This window comes from Vidua macroura, chromosome 21, assembly GCF_024509145.1.
Source record: "Vidua macroura isolate BioBank_ID:100142 chromosome 21, ASM2450914v1, whole genome shotgun sequence".
NCBI lineage: Eukaryota > Metazoa > Chordata > Aves > Passeriformes > Viduidae > Vidua > Vidua macroura.
Genome location: NC_071591.1, coordinates 1660280 through 1683330, shown reverse-complemented (window position 1 = coordinate 1683330; position 23051 = coordinate 1660280). Strand labels below are relative to the sequence as shown.

Here is a 23051-nt window from a genome sequence, read left to right as displayed (position 1 = left end):
CCCTGGCCTGGAGCACAAATGGGGGGTGTGGGTGTGTGTGTGTGAGCTCCTTCTCCACTCTCCCCAGATGTGCTGAGGTACCCAAACCTATCCCTACTGTAATCTGCAGCTGCCAGCTCTGCTGGGGTACACTGGGTCTTGTTAAATTTAGAACAGTGCACAGAACCCACTGCTAATCTCCCACGTCTCAATCCTAGCATATTGTAATTTATATTCTTTTGATGTGTTTTAATTTGCATGTTATTTCCTTTTTCTGATAGGAGTCTCCACAGGACAGTGCCATCACCCGAGACATCAATCGAACGTTCCCTGCTCATGATTACTTTAAAGATACTGGGGGAGATGGCCAGGACTCCCTGTACAAAATATGCAAGGTATTCTTTAAATTCTTCTGGGCTGGTTTTGCCAACTTGTATTCAACATCATCAGCAGCGTGTGACTGTTGGCTGAGAAGAAGGGGGATGTGTTAGCATTGTCTGTCATGGAGACAGCCAGGCTCAGGCTCGGGCTCTTCTCCATGGTAGCTGTTGGGCTGTGTCTGGTTATTCACAGGAGAGACCTAAAGCCCTTCTGGATTTCTCTGCACTGAAGTGTTTGGTGCAAAGACTTCACATCATTCCTGACCTGTCAGCCTGGATCAAGCTGGACAAATGATGTAACTGGAGATGACCATGTACCTCCATAGAGGTTATAAAGCCATAGGCATGCACTGAAGCTGATTATTAAAGGAAGAAATAAGCAAAAATGGACAGCTCAGTGTATTCAGGTAGCTCAGCTGGAATGGTTTCAGCTTCCAGCACTTTCTTTGAATTCCTAGGGTTTCTCCCTTTTCCTGACATCCTTGTGGGACCTGTTTAGATACAAAAGCACTCACATAAGTGGTTTAATAGGCTGCAGCAACGTTGGTGCATCACTGGAACCAACCACTGCCTCTGTGTATCCCAGTTTGGCTGTCATACAGATTTTCCTTTTGTTAGAATGACAACGGCTGCACTCCATCCATGGGAATTGTATGGAGCTGTGTTCAATGCATTGTTCTGTTACATTTGTGTTTGTTATCTTGAGACAGGTACCAGTAAAGTGTTGATTCCTCTTTTAGGCCTACTCTGTGTATGATGAAGAGATTGGCTACTGCCAGGGCCAGTCGTTCCTCGCTGCTGTGCTGCTGTTACATGTAAGTGGTGCCTTTACCCTCAGCTGTTTTAGACTTCAGAATAAATATTGCTCCACTTGTCTAGAGCAGACTTCTGAGCTAATAGGGTTGCAGGGCACACATCCACTTACATGTTGGTCAGTAATAAAGTGATTTGTTTAAATCACTTTACAGGAGGAGTACATTGTTTGAAACTTGCTGTGGTGTTTGTAAGGACTCAGCGTTCATGCCCCTGTGTTCCTGCACTAGGACCCCTTCCATTCAGGCTTGCACTCCTGAGCAGTAGTAGGCATGGAATTTGTGTATAAGACAACACCGTAAATGTTTTTCTTACAGGGTTTCAAGGTCAGATTTTAGCTTTTTATAAGATGTTTCTATTGGAATCAGTCAGACATACAGATGGTGTTTGCCATGTCCTGTATACACAGAGGAGTACAGAGGACATTGGAGGGATGTCAGTTCATTAGGTCTCAGTGCAGGCTGTGCTGCCTGTGGGCTGTTGTCCTGTAGGTCTTTGTGCTTCTTGGTTTCAGAGGTTAGGGAAGGATACAATAATACCTTCATATTTTTAAAAGAAACTGTATTATGCTTTTTTAAACTTAATTGCTGTTGATAGAAGTGATCTCATCAGTGTAATATCCTTTAATTGCTGGTGTGTTCAGAAGCTAGAGAGAGATTTATGGTTCTCAGGAGCAAAAGTTTTCGATTCGCTCACGCTTGGGAAATACAAGAGCATTAGAAATCTGTATTTGTATATTTATAGACTGTTCTGTTTCAAAGTAATGTCTGCTTTTTGTCAGTGTTTCTGTTGCAAGGGTAGTTGGAACTGCAGAGTTCCTGAGCCCAGCAGTGCTTTGAGGTTTCTTTTCCCCAGCTGTTGCTGCCATTGAGGGCTGAGCATGAAGAGTTCTCTGCAGTTCTTGGTGGAAGAGGAAGTCTGGCCTTCAGGGGAGGATTTTCCATACTGTTGTAAAGTCAGGGGAGGATACAGAAGAGATTGTAAACTCCATTCTTGTGAAACAAAAGCCAAGTGATTAATGATAACAACCTTTTAGTTCTTTGTAACTGTAATCTGAAATATTTCCTAGATGAGCAATTAATTCTTTATTTCCTCACTGAATGAGATAGGGAAGGGCAATGCTTCCTGCTAGAAAACTGAATGCTTTCACTGAAACAGATGGGCTTGCTTGTAGATTTTCATTGTCATGGGTCCCTTGCCTTAGAGAGATTCACTCTCATGACTGAGCCCTGTGTTATTCCAGAGTCCTCTCTTTAACAATGCTTGTGGCTTCTGGGAATAATGTATGCATTTAAAGAAAAGCTAAATTTCAAATAAGTTTCTTTTTATTTGATTCTCTTTGAAGTGTGGCTGCTAGGGAAAATAAGTAATAAAAACAAATGTTGCAGAAAAGGAAATTAAGTTTCTGCGAGTCCTTCACTACCACTTTGGAATGTTTCAGCAAAGTTTTCTGTTTTAATAAACTCCATCTGCAGATTAATAATAGAATACTTGAGATGGATGTTCTGTTTCTTTATAGAAACCAGCAATTGACCTGAAGTCAGACTTTTCTACAGAAATATTAAAACTGAATTTTAAGGACAGGGAGAAATGTCAAAACACTGATGAGCTTTGAGTTTTCCCTCAGTTTTTGGCAGAAAAGGGACATTGAACCTTCCCAAACTAGTGCTGAGGTGTGGAACTTCTGTTAACAGTTACTGGTCTCTCTTACTCCTATCATCTAATAAATAAACATCAAATGTAATAATGTCATTGAAAAAGGGAAATATATCATTAAGAAAAAGGGAAAGATCCTGTTTAACGTCCTTTAGTAATACTGCTTCTGGCTTTTTTTGTGTGGGTGACAAAGGGTTAGGCTGGTCAAAAATCTGTAAGATTCAGATTCTGATGAGTTCTGGAGCAAAGACAGCAGGAAACTGCTCTGGTCTTCATGTCTGGAAGATGCATTTTTAGTTGAGTGATTGAGAGGTGTTTTATTCCACTGAAATGTCATTTGCAACACTAAACCTCATTTTGTGTAATAATATTCTTTGCATTTATACTGGATAAAATTAGTGGCAATTCAGCCTTTCAGTCAGAGGGAGAAGGGAGGTTCAGGCAGATTGACCTGATGTGAAAGGTTTTAATGCTCAGTGATAAATCCACTTTCCTGTCTCACAGATGCCTGAGGAGCAAGCTTTCAGTGTTCTGGTCAAAATCATGTTTGATTATGGACTCAGGGAACTTTTCAAACAGAACTTTGAAGATTTGCACTGCAAGTTCTATCAGCTGGAGCGCCTCATGCAGGTGGGGGCTGACATGGGGGGTGAACAGGCCGAGCCTGCAGTTCAGCCCTGGCTGTTTCCCGTGGCATGAATGGTGTTTGTAAGCTGTGAGGAAGGGTGAATGGTGTTTGTAAGCTGTGAGGAAGGGTGAATGGTGTTTGTAAGTTGTGAGGAAGGGTGAATGGTGTTTGTAAGCTGTGAGGAAGGGTGGAGAGCAAGGACTATCTCAGGTGTTCTAGCAGAGGTCTTGGGAGCAGTGTGGTGCTGCTGAAGGCAGATGTGCCTGACAGCTGGAGTGGCTCTGGTGTCAGCACAGCCACTGCTGAGCCCTGCTGAGGCAAATCCCAGGGTCCTGCTGGGCATCCAGCCCAGGACAAGCCTTTGGCATCCTTAGGGGCCCCCAGGCCCGTTCCTGTCACACCTGCTGGATGCAGGACCCTGCACTGATGGTCACTACCCAGCTTCCTTCTGTAGCTTGAGGGTTCAGTTCCAAAGTAGCCTAAATTAACTTTCAGTGCTTCTGTGTGTTTTACTTTTAGGAATACATTCCTGATCTGTATAACCACTTTCTGGACATCAGCCTTGAAGCACACATGTATGCTTCCCAGTGGTTCCTGACCCTGTTCACTGCAAAATTCCCTCTCTACATGGTCTTCCATATTATTGATTTACTCCTGTGTGAGGTATGTGTTATAACTGGAGACTTGCACAGCTCCCAGCTTCTGACAGTTTGTCACTATCTTGGTTCATGTCCTTGTTACTATCTGTTCTCTCAGAGCAAGGCATGTGATATTTTTATGTAGAAGTGTTACATTTCTGCAATGACAAAAATTCTCAGCATTTTAAAGAAACAAATTAGGAATCAATAGCTATCTAAAAGGTTATAATCTCCTATTCCCTATGGCACTGGTGAATCTATGTGAGAAGACTCTGTACAGCATGGTGAGAGCTAATTTACAAATATGTGGGTTCCTCTCTCCTGCAGTCAGGTTGTACACAATGATGACTGTTTTTCCCCTATCATATTATTGCATGGAGGCTGTTGTGTATAAAATGGCCCAGCTAACTCTCATGCTGGTAATCTGACAAGGTTGAAGCTCTTTCTCCTGGAAAACTTGAAGTCTTTCTGTATTTCACAACTTCTATTTAGAGAACAAAATTCTTTATATTGAGGCATTGTCTGTAATCATGTATGGAAGAGTGTAAGTGTGTGGGTAAGCAGTGTAATTACAGTCAGCACTTATTACCATCAGTGAACAAATCCCATTTTGTACTGGACATTCTTGAGTTATTTAATGATTTGCTGGGTAACTTTATGCATCCATTCTTCTTGGATCTGCTCTTGTTCCTGTGAAGTGGCTGATTTCCTGCCTTTCCTTTACTGAAGGCTTTCAGCATTCACAAACCTGGTCAATGTTTTTGCCCTTTCCATGTTTGCTGCTTGCTTTGTCCATGTGCCAGTGGAATAGAAAGCAGCAGATGGTATGGAGAAAATCACTTCTGTTTGTTTAGAAACACATTTTAATTTCATAAACAGTAAATGTGATCACAGAGAAGTTTTAAGGGGTTTTTCATCATTTTAAAGTAATGGTGAAAGAATAACTTGGTGGGAAGAAGAAAGGCAGGATCTTGAAATAAGATGAGCAATGTGTCATGATTATGAGTGGGACCCCTGAAGAAGGTGTGAGCTACTCCTGACTACAGAACTGTTTGTATTTAATTTAATTGGACAATATGAATAGAACTCTTCTAAGGAATAGAGGCAGAATAGATGCTGTGGGACTCTGTCCTGGAGTGAGTCACTTTCTTTTTCATTGCATGAATTATCCCATGAATTTGTGAAGACCAGAACTTAATATATTTGTGTATACATTACTGCATTTGAATCAGTGTTTTTAGAAGTTGCTGTATGAAAGTTAAATTATCTTGAGCTGACCAAACTACTCATTAAAAAATAAAATGCACAACATAATTTTGGAGTTTCAGACTGCTAAGGAGGCAGTAAAACCAGTGTTGATTGTTTTGCTCTCTATAATGACTCTCCAGTAAAGATATTTTGCCACTTGTTTGCAAAGTTGTTCTTTGTGCCTTTGATTTATATAACACCTGGTTACACATGTATCCTGGTTTTCCTTTTCACAGAAACTAGACAAACAACAGAACCCAGCAAATAAATTCCTATCCAAGCTTGTAAATACTGAGAAATTAAATTATTTTGTCATTATTTTTTTCTTTCCAGGGAATAAGTGTTATCTTCAATGTTGCACTGGGATTGTTAAAAGTGAGTATACAATGTTACACTGTGGTTTATGCATCTTCATGCACCGTATAAAAATGAAGATGCCTGTTACAAAAATATGTCATTTTTTTGAGAAGCTAACAACTGCCTGTGGCACACGTGCTGTAATCTGGCATGTCCTGTGCAGCACAGTGCTTTTTTGGGGGGCTGGAATAGAAGGTTGCAGGAATAGAAACAAACACTCTTTGCTGAAGGTTAAGAAGCAGCAATGTTACTGCAGCTTTCCAAAGCTGTTGTGGCTTTGTTGTTTCTGGGATTCAATAACTAAAAAAACCTGGCTTTTCCTGGTGTTTCTTCCCTTGTCTCCAGACTACCAAGGATGATTTGTTGCTGACTGACTTTGAAGGGGCTTTAAAGTTCTTCCGAGTGCAGCTGCCCAAGCGGTACCGCTCCGAGGAGAACGCCAAGAAGCTGATGGAGCTGGCCTGCAACATGAAGGTGAGCAGGAGGGACTGCTGCAGCCTCAGCCTGGGAGCAGCTCCTGGCTCCAGCTCCAAGGGCAAATGCAGCTTAACTGGCTATGATCATGGAGATTCATTTTGAGTCAAATACACTGATGTGGTTCAAAGTGTCCTTTTTCCTTAAATTCCCTAGAGGAATTCTTTGTAGTGTCAGTGTGGAAGTGCACAACTTCCCTGGTGTGTTAACATTCCAGGCATTTTGTGATCCAGGTGTAGTAGCAGTGTTGATACCAGTATTCTACACAGAGTTCAAGCATATCTTGTGTGAAACTAATGTAGAAATTACAGAATAATCAAGAATAAAGCTATTTTATCTCTCTAATAATTTAGCATTAGCCACAGATTAAATGTTCCACATGCATCTGGTTCACATCATCCTAATGAGTGCATTTGCCTTTTGTGTTGTCAAATAACAACTTGTTCCTCTTCCCACTCTGCCAAAATCCCCTGTGTTCCCAGTGCTGTGTGGAGTGGCACAAGGAGACTCTGAGTGGACATGGCAAGGCTGTCCTTGGTGTCCTGGGGTGCTTTGGGGGCATTAAAGGGGAGGTTGTGGAGGAAGCACTGCTGGGCTTGGCACAGAACACTTCTGTATCACCTCCTTGATGGGAGTGCTGCACGTAATTGCTTTCCTTGACCTAAAATAGAAGTCCTTTGCTGTCAGTAGAAATCTCCAGCTCTGTATTTGGAAGTGTTTCTTTGAGCAGAAAAGGGCCTGATATCAAAATAAATAATGTATAGGAAGGGAGAAGTAGCCTGGCTAAGGCATTGTGATTAGAACAGCATTCTGCTGGAAAGGAGGTCAGGAACTCATCAGCTGGAGACAGCACCAGATTCTTAAAGTCACTCCTCAGTGTTGCCATCAAGTCATAGAATCACAGAATGGTTTGGGTTGGAAGGACCTTAAAGCCCATCTCATTCCACCCCTGCCATGGGCAGGAGCACCTTCCACTCTCCCAGATTGCTCCAAGCCACATCCAGCCTGGCCTTGGGCACGTCCAGGGATGGGGAGTTCACCTCTCTGGGCAACAGATGTTAGCAGAGCTGCTGCTGCCTCCTGAAAAAATGTGGTGGGACATGAGTGTTCATTTCTGCAAACCCAGAATCCTTGCTGACTTCCCCAGGCCTCCCATGCCCAGAATTTATGACAATGACAAATCTGCTCAAGATCACCTAAAAAAGGCAAAACTGGCTCAATGCACTTGAAAAGTAGAAGATGAAAATGCAGTGGTAATGGTGTGCCTGCCTTCCTTTCCTCTGGCATGGTGGATGCCTCACTTGTCAGGATCTGACTTTACATTGCGGGAGGTTTGGGGTGTGAAACCCCAAAATTTGGGCAGTGTTTGAACAGGGGCAGAGCAGTGAAATAATCTCCTCAAGTTGCTGGCTCCATTGTCCATGAAGGGTTAATTCTCTAGGTGGGTGTCTGGGGTGCAGGGAAAACTCCTGCAGCTGTGGTGTGGTTGGACGACTCCAGGTGATGGTGGCATCTCCGGAGAAATGTTCCCCCGAGTGCGGGGAGGCGTTTCTGGTCAGCTCTCACTAGAGGGAGCTTGGCCACTGCTTTCTGCAGCTCCTTCCGAGGAAGGTTGTTAGTGAGAAAAGCAGACTTCAGGGAAACCAAACACGTTTTCCATTCTGCCTGTCATTTATGCGTGTAAAATTCAACCTGTTTCTCAGATGGGTTTTTTAAAGAGGAAATCTTAGCTATAGCTTTTAAATTTATTTGGTTTACTGAGATAAAAATAAATGTTTAGGTGCAACTTTTAATGCTAGAGATTTCATTTTGCTGCATAATGTCTTGCATGTGAAATGCTCACAATGATCTTGGTGTGGTCTGTGTCGCTAAACCATTCTGGCACAGGTGACACCAGGAAAATGCTGGTCAGGATCTGTTACAGCTTCCCTTGTGTTCCATGTCCCTGCAGGACTTGAACTCTGGGCACAAAATACTGAATTCAGCATCACCTTTCTGTCCCTTCTCACAGAAGGGGAATCTGGGGCCCTGGGAGAGTGGCTTTGCTGGGGCTGTGTGTGTCAGAGCAGGGACAGAGCACTCGTGCTCTGAGGTGCTGCTTGCCCAGACAGCGCGGCAGCTCGGGCACGGGGCTGTTTTCTGCTGGGCTTGAGTGACACTGGCAGAAATGTCAGCTGAGCCTGCACTTGCCCTTTCAGCATTTACAGTCTCATGTAAAGTAAACCAAATGCTTCTGTGTGATGATAAATGTTACAGCTGAGAAAGCAGCTGAAGAAGGCTCAGCATCAGGCCAGTCCTAAAATGAACCACGTCTCGTGGGGTTCTGTTCTGCTGAAGCTCTGCAGGGTGTGGAGCACCAGGGAGCTGTGCAGCACCAAGGGGGAGCTCGGGCAGGATGCTCTGAGTGCCTTGTGAAACTTTCCCTGCATTGCACAGGAAGAGGCTGCTGTCATTGTATTGAGTGGAACTGGTTTTGACCACACCTGAGGGTTTGACACTCAGAACTGGGTGAAGCCATGAGCTGTGCTTTGTAGAAGGCAGGAGTTGCCTGAAGCTTGTTCCATAACTCTGTGTGTGTTGTGTTCTTTTATTGATGTTCTGGGCAGGAACTAATGGGCTGCTTTAATTTAGATTAGCCAGAAGAAGCTGAAGAAATATGAAAAGGAATATCATACCATGAGAGAGCAGCAGGCCCAACAGGAGGATCCTATAGAAAGATTTGAGGTAATACTTTACTTTCTCCAGTCTGGTTTAGCAAACAGGAAGTTGCTACTTTTGACTTTTTTGAGCTGGTTTTGTTTTCTGACCAATTTGGATGCAGCAGGGGAATCAGCTCTATGAACGTGAAGGGAATGTCTCTCTATTGGCAACGCTGATCAGGATGGGGTTGTTGTGAGCCCAGCTGTGCAAGAAAAGGAAAAGTATGAATTTTTATTTGGGCTTATAGAACTGGTTCAGTAGAGCCTGTTCAACGTGCTGATTGCACCACAAGCCATGAACAAAAAGGAAATGCCTGACTGATTCTAACTCTGCCTTCAATGGGTGTACTCCCCCTTTTACTCCTCTTCCTAATTTCAAATTATGTATACTGCAGTAAGCATATAATTTTATAAATAGTTTATTTATCAAATAAACATAATACAGGGATAAATTACACATGTCAAGTTATGTATGCATGCACATACCACCATATACACACAGAGACATAGATACAATAAATTCATGTCTTTTAAACAGAGAAGTAAACTTCCTTTAGTATCCATCTGTGTGCTGGGAGTTGTAACAGGAAAGAGAAAATTGAGTATTTTTTCCAGTATTCTCCTCTCTTACCTGTTCCTAGCATGCAAATTCAATTTTGAACCAAGAAAAGCAGTACTTGTAGGAAACTCTTGGCAAGGTATCAATGGCACAATGATACCCCTACTATTGCAGGCTTCAAAAACATTTCTGTAGCTCAACAAGTAATGGCTGAGCAAAATTATTTATACCTCCTGTCTTCTCTAGGCTAATCCTGTATTTATTTTACATTTGCACGATGGCTGTAGTTTTGTCCCGGGGAATTTCATGCAGGTAGAGCTGTCTTTGCAGCTGGAGGTGCAAGGTGGGCATTTGTGTGTAGGCACAGGGAGCTGTGTGTGTCAGACACTCCCTGACAGCCCCTTCGTGTCCCCGCAGCGCGAGAACCGGCGCCTGCAGGAGGCCAACATGAGGCTGGAGCAGGAGAACGACGACCTCGCCCACGAGCTGGTCACCAGCAAGATTGCACTGAGGAAGGACTTGGACAATGTAAGTCATGTCCTCAGGCTGTCTAGGGCAGACAAGGGCTAACTCCTTGTTCCTTCTCTCACTGCAGAGGAGAGACATGGAGTACTTTTTTTGTGTGGGACGGGATTCCTTCCTCCACATCCTATTGCACCCTGACAATGTATAGGCCTGTGATGGAGGTCCATGGGAAACAGGAGTGCTGGCTGAAATACTCATTACTCTGAAAAGCATTCAGAGTGACTGGAGGGAAAGCAGAGCCTGTACTTGAGTAGTTGCTTTCTTTTCTCTAAGGAAGTCTAGCAGGAGCTGCGTCAAGTCTTTGAACCATCACAGAGATCATAACATGGATGCTAGCTTGTGTTTTCCTGGGATTTTTATGAATACAATTTCACAGCAGACAGGCTTTGCAAATGCCTGATAAACTTGAAAGTCTGAGTCTGTCTGGCTCTGCATGGATCAGGTTCTCAGGTACTTCAAGCAACTCTGAAAGTGTTGTTGTGGTTTCCATTTGGCTTGTTGGAATCTGCCTGTGTGAGCTCCTCATCCTGGGCTGTTTCCAGATCAGTGGAGCTCTCAGGAGGAAGCTTCAGGTTTGCTTTGTGTTACAGAAGTTTTTTTCACCTTTTTTCACCTTGTCCCACTCCCTTCTTTACATATTCAGTTGTGGGAGATTTTATCAGGATATGCTTTTTCTTTTTTTCCAGGACATGCAGAGACAGAAAGGTACTGGCATTTCTAGCACAGGGGAGGCTACACCACATTTAGTCTGTCTGCTTGGGGAGGTGAGGGGAAGAGTTCAAGTGCTCATGTTTTGCCATTCTTGTTCTGTACCAAGATAAGTGCATTTCTGAAATCTCAAAGGAAAATGACTTCTGAAAGTTGCACAGTGCAGGAGCTGACAGGCTTTCAAATGTTTCATTGGATCTGCCTCTGACAATTTAAGGTTTCCCACGGTCTCCTGGAAACTTGCTGTTGGAAAACTATTCATAGTAAACGTTGATGCTACTGGGTGAATGTTGCTTTAATGAGGTTTGGTTCAGGACTTTTGGGTTTATTACATCTTCTGTTCTTAGGTGTTAAAATGGGGATCATAGAAGAATGTTCTAGAAGCAGGTTTTCCCCACACATTGCTATGTTCACTTCCTCTTACCTGGGCTTTTTCCCTTCATTAGTGAAGCTTCCAGAAGCTTCATACTGGTGATAGCCCAGCAGTGGTACACAGGAGGTGGACTCCAGCAAAAATTGTCCTGAAGAAGCTTTTTCTATCAATTTTAACTGTTGTTTGTGGCTGCTTGAGCCTCTATGAGACATGGTTATATTTTTACATTGTTTTTTTTTAAACGGAGAGCTGGGAGAGGAACAAAATTAGGCAAAATTGATATGCTTAATTTGATATATAATAGTCTTGTATTCAAAGATGGCAAATGATGTTGGCAGTATTTGGGTTATCCCCTGGGAGGAGATAGGTAGGTTTGATCCTACTTCAGGACGTGATTAATTCTTCTAATTGGATCCTGAAGTGATAAGTTTCATTCTGCCAGCCTGAGGTCCTGAAAGGAAAGTACCAAAGGACATTGTTTAACACACCTTTTCTGATACCTACATGGCATGTCTGAAATCTGCAACCTAAAAGATCAAAACAGAGCATTTGGAAATACAAGAATTTCCTTAATATCCTTTCACTAGACCAGAAAATAGGCTTCGTTTTTCTCCTGTTGTTGGGCTCCTACATCCCAGTGTTCTTTAACTTTAAAACAGCTTAAACCCCATCTGTAATGAAAAGATGTTCTCTTTGCCTTTGCCGTCTGTTTTAAAGGATCAGCAGGACTTTAAGGGACTAAAATTCACTTTTTGATTTTCTTCCTTTGAAGGGAATTGGTACAGCTACTTTCTGAAGATTTTATATATCAGTTGAGTTATTGATCTATTTTTATGTAGAATCCATACACCCATTGGGAAGTGCTGTGTTGTGTGTATGAGACAGGAAAAGATGTCTTAACTTTGCAGAGTTTTAGTGGTTTATAAAGAGCTTGAAATTTTTCAACAATATATTTTTATACTTTAAAAACTGCAGTAAAAAAGGGTTGTTGGTTTCTGGTGGGACATTTCTTTCCCTTAAGGAGGAAGGAGAGAGGGGCCTGACTTATGTTTGCTTTGGTAGCTCAGTTTTTTCATGCAGTATTTTCTGGGATGATATTACATCCATTGGGAGGTGTCATAGAGTTCTGGGGGCTTTTTAAATGTTCTAGAGGCATTTTTCATTAATTCTGTTTTCATTGCAAGGTTGAATGTTTGCAAATTATACTTAGGTCTGAGCTCGTTATAGTCTTTTATTGATCTTGCACGTTGTGAGCTGTTCTGTGCCTTTGGTTGTCTTCAGAATGTATTGGTCAACTTCCAGAGTGGACAAGAAAATGAAACTTATTTCTGGTATTGGATTTCTTTGGAGCAATCCCTACTCCAGTTTTACTAAAATTAATCACTGAATTCAAGAGGCATTTTGGAGGGCTGGAGTATAGTGGTACATGCCATTAATTTTGATGTGTTGCTGCTTTGCTATTGCAGATAGGAAGTTCTAGAAAAATAATGTTCAGAATAAAGCTTTATTGTTTTTAATAGCAATGAACCAAACCTTAATAAGACTGGAATGGGGGCACTCTTAGCTCTGTCCTGGTGGAGGCACAGCAGGGAAGCCTCTGCTCAGCCTCCACTCTGTGTTTCAGGCAGAGGAGAAGGCAGATGCCCTCAATAAGGAGCTGCTAATGACCAAACAGAAGCTGATTGATGCAGAAGAAGAAAAGAGGCGCCTGGAGGAAGAATCTGCTCAGGTTGGGGCATTTCTGGCATTCTCACTGTTCTGTACAGTACAGAAATGATAAAAATAAAAAGTGACGTGTGGGAAGGGCTTAATGTTCTAAGTCATGTTTGTCCCTCTTCTGTGGTGTAAAGGACGTCAGCAAAGCAGAATTTGGCATTTTCCTGCCAGGTGCTTCATAGGGTGGGGAATTTTTAACTTGAAATCACAGTGTCACAGCCTGTGCCAGATGCTGCACAGAGAGGCAGTGCAGGACTTCAGCTGTCAGCACTTTTTGAATCCTTCCTTTCCTTGGCTAGCCCACTGTTGTGTCAGTGATGGCCACCAAAGCCTGGCTTTACCCTGCCTGCACGGAGCTGAGCTGGACTCTGGGTCCCTGGGTAGAGCAGAGCAGTGAGGTTAAGGAGAAGGAAGAAATACCACCTGGGTACTTTTCAGACTACACCTATATAAACCCTTTTTTTTTCTTTTTTTTTTCCCCCCAACAGCTGAAGGAAATGTGTCGTAGGGAACTAGATAAGGCAGAGTCAGAGATCAAAAAGAACAGCTCTATTATTGGTGACTACAAACAGGTAAGTACAACTTCATGATGATGTGGTTTGCTATCAAAGTACAAGACTTTAGGGTATCTTAGGAGATTTCTGGAAACCAATGTCATCTGTGCCATGCATTTGAGGACACAATTCAGCTGTTCTAAATGGGAAGCCTCTGGCTGGTTTTGCATTTTCTTTGGCCGAGATCCTGAAGTGGTCAGTCCTGTTTGCCCCTGATGTGGGGATTTGTAGATCAGCAGTCACCACAGCTTCAGTTACAGACAAACCTTGTTCAAATGGACTTTGGATATCAAAGGTTCACTTTGTGCCATAAAAAGCTTCTCTTTCATCTTTGCTTTGTCAATCAAATGCACCTCAGAAATAAAAAAAAGAGATGCCTTTTTCCTTTCAAAGCTTTGCTTTGGCATTCAAGCTCCTGATCACAAGGTATCAAGGGAGCAGATTCATGTGTCTCTTTAGTAGGCCCATATCAGGTCTCAGGAAATGAATTAGGGGTTTTTTTACTACTCTGTCTTGCCTGTTCTTTTCTCCCAAAGGCAACAAAAGGGCCATGCTATTCCTAACCTTTTCTGGCTCCTTTAGCAAGGCCAAACTGTTAATAACTTATGTTGGAACTACACCTTTTCCTGTGGGGGTAGAAGAATATGTAGAGAATGGGAAAATGTACAATGAGATAGCTTAATGCAGCATCCCAATTTTTCTAGCTTTCTAAGGGTCCTTAGACTATCCATGTTAATATTGCAGCAGCATTTATTTGTGCTTTAGCATTCATTTGGGAGGGAATTTACATTTATAAATGGTCTGGTAACATAATTTTGCTTGTCAGATTTGTTCCCAGCTGAGTGAGCGACTGGAAAAACAACAAACAGCAAATAAAGCTGAAATTGAGAAAATACGGGTAAGAGACCAGATAGATCTACAGTCTACAATGTTTCAATCTCTTAGCAAAATCACAGCAGCAAACACACAATTTATTTCATTACTAAAATGGGGGCTGAGAGTCCCCATAGATGAAATATAAGGAGGAGAGCTGGGAGAAAAGATGAGCCCTCTCATGCCATAGTGGTTACATGCTAATGTTGATGCTGGGGTGTTTTTTGAGGGGTCTTTTTTTCTGGAAGGGATTCTCTGACTGGCTTTTACCTTAAAGTAACCATGGGAGGGACAGAGCCCATTATTGTAGCAAAACAACACAGCAGTGTTTCCAAAGCCATGAGTCTGGGGCTGGCAGGAGCTCCCGCTCGGCTGTGCCTCCCCAAAAGTTCCCATTAGTGGTTCCTCTGGTGTTGAGTCGCTCTCCCAGAGCAGAGGCAGGAACAGGCTTTGATCACATCCCAGCATGTCACTCACAGCCAGGTGTTTACTTCAGCAAAAGGTGGATGACTGCGAGCACTGCCGTGAGTTCTTCAATAAGGAAGGCCGTGTGAAGGTTGCCAGCACTGCCAAGGATGGTTCAGACGAGGACACGGATGAGGAGAAGGAAACACTGAAGAACCAGCTGAGGGAAATGGAGCTTGAGCTGGCCCAGACCAAGCTGCAGCTTGTGGAGGCGGAATGTAAAATACAGGTAATGCTCTGGAAGTTTGTTTTGTAGTCTGTACGGCGTGTCTGCGTTCCTAGAAAAATGTGCGTGTGAGTTGCAGAGGGATTGGAACAGATCCTGTTGGTTGAAACCATAACCTGCTATTTCCTGCACGGGTTATTTAACCAAACACTGCGTCTGAAACTTGCTGTGTGCAGACGATATAATTGAAATTGCATGAACTGTATTTAGCAGCCACTACAGCTTCCAGACATCTGCCTGTCTGCAGTGCAGTGCTGGCTGCCTGATCTCCTGCAACTGCTTGGAAGGAGCCCAAGCTCTGACAGAGTACTGAATCATGCATGTCTTTATCTCACAATCAGTGCTAAATGAAGAAGTAACATTGACAAATGTTAGACATGTTTCTTAAAACACGATTGCAAAGCGCTCCAGGTACCTGAAGTATTTCTGTAAAATATGACAACATTGTACTTTTAGCCTAAAACTGATATGTCAGTGCAGCTTGTTCACAGAAAGGTAAAAATTAGTTTGTAGAAAGTCCACTTCCTCTGGGAATAGCTCCTCCTCAGATGGAAGACAATTAAAGAATTTGGATGTACTAAAGAAAGCAGAATGTTTCATAAGGGCAATGACACAAGCCTTGTTTTGCTTTTCAAAGCTTTTTTTTTTTTCTCTTTGTCAGCTTATTGTGCTGCTTTTAATTTATGTAAGACTTGTTTAACTTCTGAAGTGGTCAAGAGTTTGTAGATGTTCTAGAGCCTTCTGTGTTTAACTCCTATAACCCTGTGCTGTGAATACATAACAAATTAAGGAAATTACTCTTCTGTTTGCAGGATTTGGAGCACCATTTGGGTCTGGCCCTGAATGAAGTACAAGCTGCAAAGAAAACGTGGTTCAACAGAACAATAAGCTCTATAAAAACAGTGACTGGAGTCCAAGGAAAAGAGACTTGTTGAAAAGCAGTTCTGTCAAACACACCTTCTTAACACAACACCTTTTGTTGCCTTCCTTGGCCAGATGTTTAATTCTGTGACATGAGAGGACCAGAATGTAAATATAATAGAAACACAGCATGTCAGGATTTCAATAGGTCAGTGATAAAGAGGATGGAAACACAAGAGAGGTTTTATTGCTAGACATGGGATGTTCATACTACTGATATTTAACAGGTGATGTAGCTAGATTGAAGCTCTTCCGAGAAACACTCCATTCTGCGTCTGGCTGGAGGCTTTTCACAGACTAGGTACGAGAACTTACCAAACCCTAATTGTTAAGTTTACATATGATAGGTTTTTTTACAGTTATAACCTTTTTTAATATTTTATTTGAAAGGAAAAGTGTCACTAACAAAGTTAAAAAAGAAAAAAAGAAAAAAAGGAAAAAATGCAACAAAAAAATACAAGTTTATCAAGAACTTCATCAGTGCCAGAAAGCAGTCCCCAGAGGTAGGAAATGGAGAGTAGGAGGTGACATGTTTTGCTTTATGAATGGGGATGATTTCAGCATTCCTGTCGAGCAACCCCACTTTGTTTTAGTAGATGCAGCATCCATCTCTCTGTGTTTGGCATTTCTTTCTGTTACTAATCAATTCTATGCAACTCTGGGCTTTTTTGGCATGGGCTGCCAAACCAATTTGCCACCGGAGGCTGGGAGACTTGTCGAAGTGCTAGACAAGAATAATCGGAATTGTGGGCGAATTTCCGTTTCACTTGTGTCATATTGTTTGATCCACATATCAACAGCGTTCAAACCCCCAGCACCAGGAGTGCTGATAATATGAATTATGTGGATGGTCTGACATTCAATGGAGTCTGTCTGGGTTTTGTCAGGTTTCTGTTTTGTTTTTGTTTGTTTGTTCTTACCCGGCTGTAGCAGGCCTTCTGCGGAGCTCCGACAGAGCTCGCAGGTTTTAGTTTTGCACATAGGTATGAATGGGACAAAGAAACAATAAACTGAGCTATATATGAGGCAAAAATCACAGCGTGAGTGTAGCTGCGAGCATCTCTAGCTGTCCAACTCGCTTCCCTGGTAGCGTTCTGAGGTGGTGTAGGTCATTTTTCACACTCGATGCAGTTGCACTGGTAGGTGCTAAACGTGCTTGGAGTTCTCATTCCTTGGATTGTATTGAGTTCTCACCAGAAAGCTGTAGAATGGAGTTTTGCACCTTGTAATTTTTTTAATTTATAATGGTTTGTGTTATGCTGAAGTATCTATTGCATCAGTGGATAAATTTTGTGTGCAGTGTGAGTATAAGCTGGTAACAATATGAGGCACTGGTTTGTATATAAAGATATTTGGTTTATTTTGTATTTCTAACTTTTTCTTGTTTACTGTACTAATGCTAGCTAATGTACTCTGTAACTACAGGATAGAACATGCTATGTCCAAGCTTTTTTCCTTAACTGCATACATTATCTCTATTGTTTAATACCAAAAAAAAAAAAACCTGTAACTCCATCAATATTAGATGCGTGGACATTGTGGTAGCATAGTTGCAGTGTGTATACTTTATGAATTGAAATATAAACTAGTAAAATTGTATAACTATTTTGTTGTTTCATTTCATTTGAACATGAAATTATTAAATATTTTGCAATATAAAGCTAATTCTCTTCTTAAAGTAGAAGCAGTAGCATCTGCAGGCTTCTCCAAGACTGAAACCACAGTCATGCTGCAAAGGGCTTTGCTAAAAAAGACTGCATGTTCTGAGTGCTGCCAACACTGGTTTTATATAATAAAATCTAGGGTTTGCTTTGAAAAAAGAAACTGCAAAAGTGACCTTGTGCAGCTTGAAACTTGTGACTCAGTATTTCTCAAACATGTCCAATTTAGAACATTTTTTTTTTCCCATGGCCCTCCAAATTCTGCTTGAATCTGCAAAATAAATGTAGGCTATCTCTGCTTATCACCATCAGTAACAAATTCTGTGGGGTCAAGTGTGGTTCATGTCATCTTCAGCAGGGTTTTGTAGCTGTGGCTGAGCCTGCACGACTTCAGGGCTGCACTAATTGGGTCACGGGGCAGCTCCGCTCCCCAGCCCTGTGTTCTGCAGAGATAACCAGGACAACAAATGGATTCTTGTCACCAAAACCACCAGAGGTGGATGGAAAGCAGCCCTGCTCTAGGAGGCTGCTGTGATGTCACTTTCCCAGCCATATTTTGCTTTAAGAGAATGGCATCATGTGGTTGTGTGTGGTCTCTGCTGCTTTGTCTTCCCAGAGGTGCATCCCTTGGCAAGGTCAGCTCTGCAGTTTCTCGATAATTGCAACCTTTAGAGAAAGTTTAAAGGTAAGCAGGAGACAGGAGGAAGCAACCCAAGAACCCTTCATCCACTTGTCTTCCTCAAAGGGACTGGGAAATTGTGTAATTTTCCTCCAAAGATGAGGTACTTAAAGGAAGAGAAAAAGCTGCTTTATTGTTCAGATGTCTTCCACTCTCTAAATAAACATTACCTTCAAATTGCATGCAGCATATACTCCTCTTTTAGTATGGATGCAGAACATACATAATTGTTCACAGCATTTAATCCAAAACACTTCATAGTCAGTTTCCAGTCATGGATTACTTTAGATGCCGACCTGAAGGTTTTTGGTGCTTGGAAATAAATATTACCAATGTATTTCACATCCAATTCCATCTAAAATATCCACAGCTAACTAGGAAAAATGGATCCAGTGCTGAGGTGTGCATCTTTGGAAGCATAATTACATGTGAAAAACAAGGAAGCAGGTCAGTTTTAAGATGAGGAAATTGAATTTGCAGATGTTTAAAACTATGAATAAGGAAGGTAGAAAACTACATAGAGTCAAAGCTGCTGTAAGCACGAGTATTTTACAGCCCTGTGAAAGAAAAAGAATGAGTGTGTTTGGTAGCATTTGGGGCATTAATGAGATGGTTATTCTCTGGTAGTGAATAACTTTTCTGTTCACATGTGCCTCAGCTGGGTTTGAGTACTGAACTCCAGTTCAGTGCCAGTCTGCTGATGCTGGGATTAATCTCCTGTGCCCCAGGCTCCAGCTTCCAAATGCTTTGCGTGTTTGTGCTGTATCACTGCGTTCCGATGGTCTCAGTGTGGGGGCTCGAGTGTCACAATCTCATTTGTGTTGCAGAACTTCTTGGCAGCTCAGGGTCCGCGTCTGGAAGTGGATATTCAGGAGCTATCAGAAAGTTTTACCTTTAAGCATTGCTGGTAAGCCGTCTTGAAATTTATATAACTACCTCCGTGACTTTTTTTAGCTGCCCTTCTTATCTGTGGCAGTGATATAAAGTTCCTGTTATCTAGAGGAGGATTTCACTCCATCTGTTCAACAGCTTGGCTCACATTCATCCAGCCTAACTTTAGACACTTTGGAGGTGCCTAACATAAGAGTTTAATCCAGGGAGGTTTTCCAGCCCTCGGCGGGTGCGGGGGCAGCTCTGTACCCAGCCTCGTGCCCAGAGCCCTGATGGATCAGGGGAGCTCCTGTGAGCCCACAAACCGAACGGAAAGTCCTTCCTAAATTTAAAAAAAAAAAAAATACTGGAAATGAGCCATCAGTGGACACTCAGGGGGTTGCTTTCTGTTTTAATTTTTCCTCCTTTTCCCATCACTTTATTGTGCAGTAATTTTCCTACTGTATTGCCAAAGACCTCTTCACACAGAGATTTTGCTAGAATTTACCACTGCACATCCTAATGTGTTTGAGCAACAAAGGCTTGGTTTTGCTGCATTATCTGCATACTAACAAGCGCGACAGTGTAATCTGGGACTGAGGGCTTTTCCTCAGGATAATCTGGCCACAGGCACAGTAGGAAACTCGGGCTGTGAAGTGAGAAGGAGGGCTCTGCTCAGGAGCCATGTTGAGTTTAACATTGAAGTCAAGTGTTTCCTCATGGTGGTGTAAGTTCCTGCTGAATGGGGGATGAGTGGAACCGAGCTAATTGAAGTAGAGCCGGGCTGTTTGAGGTGGATTTAGCCGAGGAGGGGCTCGAAGACCACCCCACACCCTCCGGCCGCTCGAGCCCCGCCGGGCGCCTCCTCAGAGCCCTCATGGCTTCCCGCGCTTTTTGCGGGGGCAGGGCCCTCGGGGCCCGCGGGGAGCTCTGATAGGCTGGCGCTTGATTGGCAGTGGGAGCAGCCATTGGGCGTGGAGGAGGCAGCGGCGCCATTTTGTTGGCTGTGCGGGCCGGGGAAGCCGAGGCGCAGTGCCGGGGGAAGGAGCCTTGGAGCGGGGCTCGGGCAGGGGCTGGCCGGCGGGAAGAAGGTGCGGAGTGCGGGCACACTGCTGAGCTGCTGGGCTGGAGGGGAGCAGCGGCCTTCGGGCGGGGCGGTGCTTCCTGAGGGAACCATGCAGATCCTCCCAGAGCTCTTCCAATGTCTGTGGGTGTTCGAAGAGCACCAGGGCAGCGGAGGACAGCAGATCATTAGATCCAAACAATAAACGCTGGAGATGAGTGATACTTTGGGGAAAACCTGTACAGAACTTGCAGTGCATTAATGGCCCTTGTGGAGAAGGTGTAACATTTTTGCCTTAATTTGCACGGGGTTTAAATGTTGTTTTCCCCGTGCAGCACCCCCCAGGCCCCTCAGGCTGAGGCAGGCAGTGAGCTCTTCCCAGGTAGCAGCAGCAGCCTTTCAGCGGGAGGTGGGTGCTGTTCATGGCAACCTGTCACAGGCAGGTCTGAGCTGAGGCCTCCTGAGGAGGAAACCTTTGAAATAGGCTGTGAGATCTAATAAAGTGGAGCTGTTTGATCTCTAATGTGATGAGTGGCTGCCGTGGGCTGTTCTCCCTGTGGAAAATCTGCAAGAGAAGCCAGTCACACCACTGACTGCTGGTTAAGTAATTCATGGGTTCCTCCTACAAATGTGATCAGAAAGTTGTATTATGTCCTTGTACTAAAATGATCTGCTGGGAGGAAATGTAGTAAAATTGAAGGGTCTTGGAAGTAAATCTATGGGATGTGTTTCTAATGCACCTTGAACTTAGGGGTAAATCGTACTGATCCTCTGCTTATTAATAATTGTTGAGATAGGAGATGTAGCAAACCTTATAGCAAAAGTTTATCACAGAAGTTTTTCAGAATACAAGAAACATTAAATGTTTGTTGGTTAAAACGTTAGGGCAAAAGTATTTTTTAATCAGCTTTAGTGGCTTGAGTTACAGCTGAAGGTGACGTGAGTTGGTCTCTCACGATCTCACCTTATGGGCCCTTGATGTGCGGCTTAACATGGAGGGGAGCAGGAGTCCAAGTGCAGTGAGCAGGCTGGTTCTGGAGTTGGAGTTATGGAGTTGCAGAGGTCCATCTTAATCAACAGCTTGTGTGGCAAAAGTGATGATTTTTAGGAAAGTGCTGCAGTGTTTAAGATGGAATCGCAGCCACGCTGGGCTCTGAGGCTCCAGAAGGTGCAGAAGAGATGAGACTTGCAGGCTGCCAGCTCTGAGCAGAAGCCCTCCTCGTGCTGAGCACAGTTAGCGTGTGCCATGAAAACATCCAAGCTGTGTGTTTAAACTCCCTGCTGTGAGCGTCTGTTCACGCACAGAGCTGGCAGTGAGATGGGGAAAGGGGGCCTTGGAGCCACATTCATAAATGTCATTTAGGAGGGGACACTGGAATGACTCCTGAGGCAGTTTTCTGTTGTGGCTGGTCAGTTTATGCCACACAGGGAAAAGAAAACTGCTGTGCAGATTTTATTCGATTGCTGTGCCTGAGAAAGGCTAGTAAAGGACTCGCTGAGATGGCAGTGCTGTGTCACTGTCAGCTATCATGGTGTAAGCAAAAGGGGTTTATCAGTTCTTTTAAGAACACCACAGCAAACCACTGTGGCTTTGGCACAAGTCTTGGCTGCCTGGAAAACAGGGGAGTGATCTAATGCCTTCTGGGTCCTGGAGGCTTGGCTAGCTTAGAGAAGTGGTTTGATGGTAATTAATACTGGTGCACCAGAGAGAATGGGTGGGAAAGAGGAGGAGGATGAAGGCTGGCTGCTTGCAGAGCAACGTATATCTGAGCTTGCCACCTACTCAGGGCATGGCAGAACTGCTGCATAATACCACAGGGAATCACTTGAGGAACAAGATCTTGGGAAGGGAAGGGGTGTTTTGCACGAGGATGGTTTATGTGTCTCCCTGAGGTGGTTTATCTGTGGAACGAGGCAAACCCACAGCCAGAGGGGCTGTGGGAGCCTGTGCCACACTGCTGTGAATTGTAGATGACATGGCTGCTGCTTGTAGACACGAACAGCAGACTAGAGCTCCCGGGTGCCCCCGGCTTCAGCACTACAGGAGTAGCCTAAACTCTGAATATCTTTAGAAGTTACAGGTGCTGCACACTCCCGTGGTTAGGACAGAGTGAGGAGACGAGCAATTACTGTAACCGGAAAGCTCTAAATTCCATTCAATTTTTTATTCATTTGATCTCAGAGAGAATAGTTTAATGTACAGACAGAAGTTACATGTCTTCTATGTGTAACCGTATCTTTCTCAAAGCTGCATAGTTCTTTAAACCCAGGGAAACTGGCCTGAGCAGCTCAAACCCCTGGCCATATGCTTGCTTTGTGCTGGATGCAGGAGTCCTGTGGCTACCTCAAGACTTGCAGTATTGGAAGTATAGGAGTTTGTGTGGAACCGCTTTGCAGGGCAACATAATTGGATTTACTAAGCTGTATTTTGCCATCTTGCCCTGGTTTAGCCTTCCCCCTTCTACTGTAATCCAAAGTTACCCAGATTAAAAAAAAAAAAAACAACCAAAAAGTCCATTTGAATGAATCAGAACCAGCAGAGCGCTGAGCCTGCCTTTGTTGCAGGCAGGAAATCCCACCTTTGGTGTGTGCCAGCACCTAAGCAAAGGGAAGAGGGAAGTGTTATTTGTGCAGGGTATGTGACCCTTTTTTGGGATCTAAAGGCCTTTTTAGGATTTTGCCTCATTTCATGCCTGGAGCAAGAGTGAGCCTTTTGTTGTAACTTTAACAAGAGTATATACAGGCTTTTTACAGCATTGCAAATAAATGTGCTGGAATGTATAGCCCAATGTGAAGATGAATTCAGGGCCCTGAAAGCAGTGGCAGCTCCAGTTTCTTTCAGTTGATTCTACCAAGGATTGGGGTCACAAAAGAGAAGGATAATTTACAGCTTAGCAAATGGGAAAAAGTCTTTCTAGCTGACTTGCTGGAACTCAACCCTGCAGCAAACCACCAAAGTCAGCATTATGTCGTGAGCAATTAAGTG

General features: G+C 43.4%; 1 protein-coding gene across 3 annotated transcripts in view; it reads left to right on the top strand.

Moving 5' to 3' along the window:
* The window catches only part of RABGAP1 (RAB GTPase activating protein 1), a 62115-nt gene extending 44721 nt beyond the window's left edge, over positions 1–17394 (top strand). For all 3 annotated transcript variants that reach the window (XM_053996076.1, XM_053996075.1, XM_053996074.1), the window contains exons 14-26: positions 261–374; positions 1100–1174; positions 3333–3458; positions 3976–4119; positions 5676–5717; positions 6045–6173; positions 8805–8897; positions 9849–9959; positions 12662–12766; positions 13242–13325; positions 14134–14205; positions 14677–14874; positions 15684–17394. In XM_053996076.1, the coding sequence (XP_053852051.1) occupies positions 261–374; positions 1100–1174; positions 3333–3458; positions 3976–4119; positions 5676–5717; positions 6045–6173; positions 8805–8897; positions 9849–9959; positions 12662–12766; positions 13242–13325; positions 14134–14205; positions 14677–14874; positions 15684–15806 (1416 nt within the window). In that variant the 3' untranslated portion in view covers positions 15807–17394. The remainder of the gene's footprint in view (positions 1–260; positions 375–1099; positions 1175–3332; positions 3459–3975; positions 4120–5675; positions 5718–6044; positions 6174–8804; positions 8898–9848; positions 9960–12661; positions 12767–13241; positions 13326–14133; positions 14206–14676; positions 14875–15683) is intronic.
* Positions 17395–23051: the final 5657 nt, after the last annotated feature.